We start from the raw sequence: 8,697 nt of genomic DNA, 5'->3' as shown, positions 1-8,697 counted from the left end.
GTCTATATCTATAAGTGAGTGAAAAGCATATATAGTTTACCTCTCTGGCAAGCAGGTTCCTTTTGCTGAGAATCAGATTTCTTGTCTGACATAGTAGAAACTCTCTCTCTCTCTCGTGTGTGTGTTTTTATTGTGGGTTTTCTCTATTACTGTTCCAAATGATGCTATATTTACACTTGGGCAACTCTGGCACTTCCTTCGTCTCACTAGTAATCAGACACAATGGGAAACTGAGGGTATTTTCAGAGCAGCAGCTTCATCTGCCATCAGTGAGCATGCTCTCTCCTTGGAGCAGACTCAGTAGCAGCGAGCGAGAAAAAAGGAAATCACAGGGACAGTTACAGAACAGTGAATTGAGCAGAAAGAAAAACGGTGAAATGACAGAAGAAAAGGAGGAGCAATCCAAGGGCAAAATGCCTCCAAGCGAGGTAGATGCCAAGATAGATGCTAAACTCATCCTCTATCACTGGACACAGTCCTTCAGCTCTCAAAAGGTGGGTGGCTAATCCCATTGTCTTCCAGAAATAGAAGGTTTCAGTACCTGGACAGCTCCCTTTACCCATTTTGCCCACTTTGAAGGGCAGATGCTGTGCTTGAATGAGAATGTGCTTTATTTAAATGCAGCAATCGATATACATCTGGAGGGGAGAACAGATGGGAAAGGAAAAATAATGAATGGGATTGAGGCACAGGCCAGAAGGTTTTCAAAACAGGCCTCACGGCCTTTACAGTTTTCATTGCCTATTGTTTACTCTGAAATGATCAGCCATTACTTGCATGATTCTTCTTATGTGGTATTATTTACCACAGGAGTGGGAAATATTTGATTGTTCACTCAATTTCACTTATAACTGCCGTCACCCTCTAACCAGTATGATTGATGATTATGGATTGTGGAAGCTGTAGTAAAAATATATAGATCACCAGAGCTTCCAATTTAGAGAAATTACAGAGCAGTCTTTCACACTTAGCGCTTTGCAGGCATGTTAACTAACAATGTCTATGGCACTTTTAGACTCATGCCTCCACAGCAGACCAGTTTATCAGGGTTCAAACACTGGTTTCCAGAGACATAGTCCAACATTCCAGAGCACACATATTTCCACCCCTTCAGACCATTTCCACTGCTTGTTACTTTATATTAAAAAAAGCCCCCTACATTCGAGTTGCACCTGCAAGTCCCAATTCTCAGCACCTTTCCTGCTCCTTAGGACCCCTTCCACACAGGTGTATAAAATCCACATTGTAGGGGATTATATGGTAGTGTGGACTCAGATAACTCAGTTCAAAGCAGATATTGTATATTATCTGCCTTGATATTCTGGGTTAGATAGCTGTGTGGAAGGGCCTTATATCTGTCTGGAAGCAGTCCTGATCCTGGGAGGTGCTGAGAATTGGTTCATCAGTTGGCTCTCATGCTTTTGGGACTAGCTGCTATTAGCATGTCTTATCTTGGGCTTTCACTTGAAATCTCTCTTTTATCATTGCTGTTTACATTTATGTGCTGCAACCTAGAAAAATCTATGTTTGTGTTGTATGAGTATTGCTAAATTTGGTGTTTGGGCATTGCCAATTTTATATTTATTTCAGCAAAAGGGAGAAAAAGGGTGAAAGCAAAGGTTAAGGAATTGTGACTTTGCCTTGAAAATGTGGGAGGACAGGAGCTGGGGGCAGAAAGGATGTATTCTAGGGCTGGGGTGAGAATATGGAGGGCTGGCAGGACACTGGCTCATAGAAGTGTGGAAACATAAGAGAGGCCTATGGTTTCTGCTGCAAGGAGAAGGCATTAGGGAAGTTGCTTTGCTCCTTTTCTGCCCTGTGCAGGCCACTGACTGGGCCTTCTGCTCTACCATCCCACCCTTTCCCCCCAGAACTGCTGGCTCTGCTTTGTAGGTTGGCAAAATGGCATTGATGTGTAATAGAGTTCACTGTTTAGTGCATCTTTCAATATAAGAGAAACAAGAAAACTACTCAATGAATTCAAAGACAACCAGCAAACATTAGATTAGTTTGTCAGTATCATAAAAAGGAAGTATAATATTTTGTCTTAACTCTCTCTCACACACACACTCAAGACAAACACAGGAAAACAGCTATATTTTCCATGGGAATCTGTGTCATTTCTTTTAGGTTCGTTTGGTGATTGCTGAAAAGGGACTGAAATGTGAAGAGCATGATGTAAGCCTTCCACTGAGTGAGCACAACGAGCCCTGGTTTATGCGATTAAATGCATCTGGAGAAGTCCCTGTGCTCATTCACAGAGACAACATTATTTGTGATGCCAACCAGATTATTGACTACTTGGAAGAGACATTTACAGATGGTAACCAGAATGCTTGTGTGATTTCAATTAATGCAAATATAGTGTGTTGCAGGGGGTAGGGATGGTGTAGGGCAGTGGTTCTCAATCCATGGGTCCCCAGATGTTTTGGCCTTCAATGCCCAAAAATCCTAACAGCTGGTAAACTGTATTGTCGAAGGCTTTAAAGGTCAGAATCATTAGGTTGTTGTAGGTTTTTTGGGCTATATTGGCCATGTTTCTAGAACATGGCCATACAGCCCGAAAACCCTGCAGCAACCCAGCTAGTAAACTGGCTGGGATTTCTGGGAGTTGTAGGCCCAAACATCTGGGGACCCACATGTTGAGAACCACTGGTGTAGGGAGATAACTTTAAAACAAGGTGGACTGAGAGCATACATCTTGTTTTTGAAATGAATTGGATTTCTAGCTTAATTGTTCTTCTGGAGGCACAGTTCAGTTTAGGACAGGATACATGCTTTCCATTTTTCTTGCTTTAAAATTGAAATAATGTAGGGACAAGATTAACAGCACTGCTGAAATTTAGTAGGATGATGGTAGCAGCAAACTTCACTGAGGGGGTGGGTTTTGCTAAAACAGTTAAGGATCTAAGGATCCCTGCCTTATTGCATGGAAGTCTGTTTTTTATGATTGCATGGTTATCTACATCCTCAATACTTATTTAGTACTTATTTAGGAGGAAATATAATGTAAAGCATAAAGAAAAATGTACAGAAAAATGAGCTGCCAGAGAAATATGCGGGGGGGGGGGGGGGGGGGACTGGACAAATATTATTCCCAAACAGGTTATCATTTTCTTAGTCCCATTTCTTTCATAGGAAGCTACAGTCAGAGTACCTGTCCAGCTAAACCAGTGGTTCTCATCCTGTGGGTCCCCAGGTGTTTTGGCCTACAACTCCCAGAAACCCAAGCCAATTTACCAGCTGGTAGGATTTCTGGGAGTTGAAGGCCAAAACATCTGTGGACCCACAGGTTGAGAACCACTGACCTAAACTAACATTGTATGCCCTGGCAGGATGGCCCATCCCTATAGTTGCCACTTTATAGAGAAGTTGGCAGTTGGCTATAGCTTTTGTAAACAAGTAGGAAATGTGATCACTCCGTACTTCTCCTTAATGTTGTTTTCATTGTCCATTATACATTTTAAACTCAGAAAATACCCCAAGGCTAATGCCAGAAGAAGGAAGCATGTACTATCCAAGGGTTCAGCACTACAGGGAGCTCTTGGATTCTTTGCCCATGGATGCCTATACACACGGCTGCATTTTGCATCCTGAATTAGCAGTGGACTCTTTGATTCCAGCTTATGCCACAACTCGTATTCGGAGTACGTACCAAGAATATGTTTTCTACACTGGTTTATATGCTGTTTAAAAGTGCACTGTTACAAAGTGCTGAGATTTGGGTCTCCTAAACTTTCAATGTCTTTGGGTATTCATATAATTTTTAGTCTGCAATTGGAATCAGAACGTGGAAATGTATTTTTTCTTTACATCCTAGCACAGAACATTTTTGGATTGCAACTCCCAGGACCATCTTGGCTGGGGAATTCTGGAAGCTGTAGTTCAAGAAAGTAATGTTTCTTAGCTCTGGTTGGAATGAGTATAATCTCTGATTTTGATAATATGAGACATGGTTTGTTCCAACATGACCTTAAACACATGAAGTGGGGTGGAGATGTTTTTGGGAGTGTGACTAAGTCAAACTATGGATATAGTAACATACTGTATTCTTGACTGTATGTAGTACTATATAGAGGTATGTGAAATTCCAGACATAATTTCAGATTTCAGAAAATTTCAGGAATTTGGAAATACGAACTGCCATAACACAATGTGGGAAGGGCCCCTCTGAAGTGTTTATGAATCAAAACATAAGTCTCTGAATCTTTTGGATAAATTCAGAAAATGTATTGATTCGGATCCCCCCCCCCCCCCAAGTAACATATTACTCTGCCATCCCGGGGCAGGGAATGGCTGGTGTGATTGACAAGGGCAGCTACACACAATTTTTTTCACTGTCAGCCAATCAGAAGAAGAAAACCAATCATGTGGCTTTCTGCAAAGCTAATCTATATATATATAACCATATGGAACTCCTCCATTTTCTGTGTGTGGCATTGCGTTGGAGAGAGAGTGTGTCCTTTATGTCAGTTTGTTTTCTTTCTGCCAGTTTTCGACTGTTTCTTAAAACTTTGGAGCACTACTCTAGCTACTAGCTTTCTGAAAATTATTTTTTCTTTCGACATTTCTTCCTTATCCAACTTTTATTTTCCAAATTCTGCTAGGCAGGTTTGGGTGCGTGTACCTCTCAGCTCTGAAAAGTACCACCTAAACTACCTCTCAACTGTGACATGCCAGTGAGCCTTCTGCCCCCACACCCAGCATGTCAAACCTGAAAAGCTTACTTACCTGCCTGCTGTTTCCTCTGCTAGGGCCAGCGTTTCACTTTACAATTATGCTTATTATTATAAGTCTCATTAATATGAAAGTGATTTTGGTTATCAAACATGCTTAATTGGAAAAAAATCTGAAAAAACAATGGATGACCGGATCTTTCTGAAACTTTGCAGGGATGATGCCCTATTCATGTTCTGTTGCTCTGGATAAATTCAAGGGGTTTCCTCTTTGGTTTTTTTTAAAAGAATGTTTATTTGTAAAAACTTAAAAAAATCTAAATTCACAAATGTGGCCTTTAAATGTGGCAAGTTTCATCCTGATAGCGAGAAAAAAAACAATTTTTTGCTCCTCTGAGAGAGTGTGACTTGCCCAAGGTGCTTAAATTGGAAAATAGTCCTAAAAATCAATAGGGGACTAAAAGGTTGTGAAACACTGCAGGAATGATGCCCTACTCCTGTTCCATCACTGTGGAGAAATTCAAGGGGCTACTTCCTTTGTTTTTTTAAAAAGACATTGTATTTGTAAAAACTTTTTAAAATCCCTAAAAATCAGTGGATGACCTCTGCATTCTGAAACTTGGCAAGATTACTGTTGTAAATGTGGTCTAGAAGTGTGGCAAGTTTTATCCTGATAGCCATTAAAATGACAGAAAAACGAGCCCCGCAATATTTCCCATTGGTGCCAATGGGCTGAATCCAACCAAAACAATGACAAAACTCAGGATTTTGAATCACGAATTGATATGGGCCCCCTCCCTAATCTCCTCAAATCTTCCAAAAATGAAATGGGGTTGGGGACATCCAAAATTTGAAATGAAACCAAAATGGATTTCTGCCATTTCATACATTTCTAGAACTACATATAGAGTTACCCTTTGAGCCAATGTATTTTCAGAAGAAAAAACATCTACTTGAAAAGTCAGATAAAAGCTTCTATGCATTTTAAGATACACTGTATTGATATTATTAGTCAGCAGTTTTGATAAAATGTGTTAACTTTAGAGAACCTCTTATACGATTTATAAATGAGCTGATTGTTCTTTAACAGGCCAAATAGGTAATACTGAATCTGAGCTGAAGAAACTTGCGGAAGAAAACCCTGATTTGCAAGATGCATATATTGCAAAACAAAAACGTCTCAAAGTAAGAATAGAATATATCTGATTGCTAAAAACCTAGCATGATAAGGTTGCCTGGCATATGATATTTTTGCATGTCTTCAATTCTAAGACATGCTTTTTCCTGTATAAACATCAGAGTAAAAGTAAAATTTAACTCCACTTTTGTATACAAGATGGTTGCTACTTCTGCTATATGACTTTTCTGTACCTTAGTTGACCTTATGCATTAGAATCACATGTGTGATTCCTCAGAAGTGATATTCATTGCATTCACTGGAACCTGAAGATGATACCACACTCTAATATATTGTCTGTGTATTTTTTAAAAGTCAAAACTGATGGATCATGATAACATAAAATACTTAAAGAAAATATTGGATGAACTGGAAAAAGTTCTGGATCAAGTTGAGACTGAGTTGCAGAGAAGAAATGAAGAAACACCAGGTAGGATTTTCTTTACAATCCATTGTTAATGTAGATGTAGCAGTCTTGATTTCATAAAGGGAATCAATGTATTTATATTTTCCAGACTGAATTACACTTATCTACCCTGCTAGATTTTTGAGAAGCTGTAGCCAGGGCAACATACTCGTTTTCCTTCCTCAGTGAGGGCATGTAACTTTTGTCTTAGCAGAAGAACATTGACTCCCAGGTCCCTTCTACACTCCCATATAAAAACCCAGATTATCTGCTTTGAATTGGATTATATGGAAGTCTAGACTCATACGATTCAGTTCAAAGCTGATAATGTGGATTATCTGTTGATAATCTGAATTATATAGTGTAGAAGGGGCTCCAGTTGCACAAATCAAAGTGCTGGATGATGTATTTGAAAGTGTTTTGGGGTAGACAGAAATATCTGCTTCATATGGCTTGACAGGTAACTTTGTAGACAAAAAACAGCACTTAGAATTGTGTCCAAAGGTGGGTTGGAGTCAGTGGTGATGTTAACATATATTAATATATGTCAGCATATTCACACTTGATCTCATAGTTGTGCAATTGATTATGACATGGATACTACAATCTGGAATGCACACATTGCATAAGAATCGGTTTCCCATCTACCAAGTCCTATATAAGTCATGGTTGTATGTATGTTTGTAGAACAATGGCCTTTTCTAGGAACTGTACTTAGCACAATCTCTAAAAGAGTGCTGCCACTAGTGCAGTTGTCAACGTGATTCCAGTCATCATCCAGTTTAAAAATGAAATAAAAACAAGGAAACTTGACTTTTCAGTGTCCAGACTTTAGGATAATTTGTTTGGGGCATGTGAATATTCAGCACTGAGAAGCATCACTTGGCTGATTGAATTAGAACAAGCAGGTATCCTCAAAATGTTTGGGCCTCCAACTCCCAGCCAACTTGTTCAATAGCCAGGAATTCTGGGAATTGGAGGCCCAAACAGCTGGTGGGCTGAAGTTTGAGGATGCTTGGACTAGAGCAATGTTCTTAGCCAGACTTATTAACAAACCTTTTCCTGAAGAAATTTAGGACCAATGATTAGTTGAATACAGTATAGGAAACAGACATAGAATTGTAATCCCATGGCCTTTTACAACCTAGTAGATGTTATCAGTTCCTAACTCTTTATGCCTTTTTTATGTTCAGAAGATGGACAGCAGCCTTGGCTCTGTGGCCAGTTTTTCAGCTTGGCTGATGTATCCCTTGCTGTTACATTGCATCGCCTGAAATTCATCGGACTGGCAAGGAGAAACTGGGGGAATGGGAAACGACCTAATTTGGAAGCCTATTACGAGCGTGTCTTGAAGAAAAAAACTTTCTACCGGGTTTTAGGACATGTCAACAACATATTAATCTCGGCAGTTCTTCCAACTGCTTTTCGAGTTGCCAAGAAGAGGGCGCCCAGAGTTTTGGGCACTACGTTTCTAGTTGGCTTACTGGCAGGAATAGGGTATTTTGCTTTTGTTACTCTTCGAAAGAGATTTCCTAACATGCTGTTCTCAGTTAGGGTGAGGCCAAGCTCTGTGTAGATGAGCTCACCTTTCCAACAACTCACAACATCACAAATAAGTTGATCTGAGGAACAAGATACATTGACATATATTATTTATTTTTGCTAAAATGTGGTTTCATTGGAGAGATAATGATAGAAGTTATATGCTATAGGAAAATGAGATAGTTGCTTAGATTCTGAATGCTGGAAACAGAATGACTCCATGGAATAGCACCCTCTGAAGTGATATAAAAAAACTGTGTGGAGAGAGACCTGGCCTGAGCATTGCTCCACTTCTGCAGAACTCCTTTCAGTTTTGGCTTTTGATTCCCACATCCCAGGAACACCCTCCTATGGAACTCAATGTGCTTCTTTTTGTTCCCAGTACTGAAGATCCAAATCAAAATAACTTATTCCCTTTATAATTACATCCAATAAGAAAAAATATATATGATCTCTCGCTCTCCCCCCCTCTTTTTTTTTTTTTTTTTTTACAATTTTTTATTATATCTGGTCATTTGACAATTTCACATGTTTAATGTTCAACAGGACCTGTCCTCTTCTAATATGCCATTAGGAATACATTGTACTGTATAATTGTGATTGCCATTCATATTTGTTTCATAGATATAAGAATACATTCTGTTACATGAATGATTTGTTACACTGTTGTTGGGTTATGTTCCTAAAAGACTAATGGCTGAAATTTAACTTGCTAAAGCCACACATGTTTAAATCACACTATGAAGCACATGGAAAGTATTGGTAGGCAATTTTCCAGTTTCAAAGGCACAAACAGCCATTTGGCAAGGCATGGCATTTCTGCAGATTATCTATGAGGATTAGATAGATTAAAGAATTTTTGAGTCTTAATTAATCCTTGCATAGAAATGTTATGT

General features: G+C 39.3%; 1 protein-coding gene across 1 annotated transcript; it reads left to right on the top strand.

Annotated features, from left to right (window-relative positions):
• The first annotated feature begins 253 nt into the window (after window positions 1–253).
• On the top strand, window positions 254–8,286 carry GDAP1 (ganglioside induced differentiation associated protein 1). Its single transcript, XM_060775498.2, has 6 exons — window positions 254–494; window positions 2,131–2,323; window positions 3,474–3,647; window positions 5,767–5,861; window positions 6,169–6,283; window positions 7,453–8,286. The coding sequence occupies exons 1-6, from the start codon at window positions 276–278 to the stop codon at window positions 7,833–7,835; spliced, it is 1,179 nt and encodes a 392-aa protein (XP_060631481.2). The 5' UTR covers window positions 254–275; the 3' UTR covers window positions 7,836–8,286.
• Window positions 8,287–8,697: the final 411 nt, after the last annotated feature.

This window comes from Anolis sagrei, chromosome 4 (assembly GCF_037176765.1).
Source record: "Anolis sagrei isolate rAnoSag1 chromosome 4, rAnoSag1.mat, whole genome shotgun sequence".
In the NCBI taxonomy this organism is placed as follows: domain Eukaryota; kingdom Metazoa; phylum Chordata; class Lepidosauria; order Squamata; family Dactyloidae; genus Anolis; species Anolis sagrei.
Note: the sequence above shows the minus strand (reverse complement) of the source record. Positions and strands in the feature narration are given on the sequence as shown.

What these genes read in the sequence shown, in the direction of transcription:
- GDAP1 (XM_060775498.2), top strand. Translation starts at nt 276, where the DNA reads ATGCTCTCTCCTTGGAGCAGACTCAGTAGCAGCGAGCGAGAAAAAAGG. An exon ending in GGAAGAGACATTTACAGATG is followed by an intron (nt 2,324 to 3,473) that starts GTAACCAGAATG and finishes TTTTAAACTCAG; the next exon opens with AAAATACCCCAAGGCTAATG. An exon ending in AAGAAATGAAGAAACACCAG is followed by an intron (nt 6,284 to 7,452) that starts GTAGGATTTTCT and finishes TTTTATGTTCAG; the next exon opens with AAGATGGACAGCAGCCTTGG.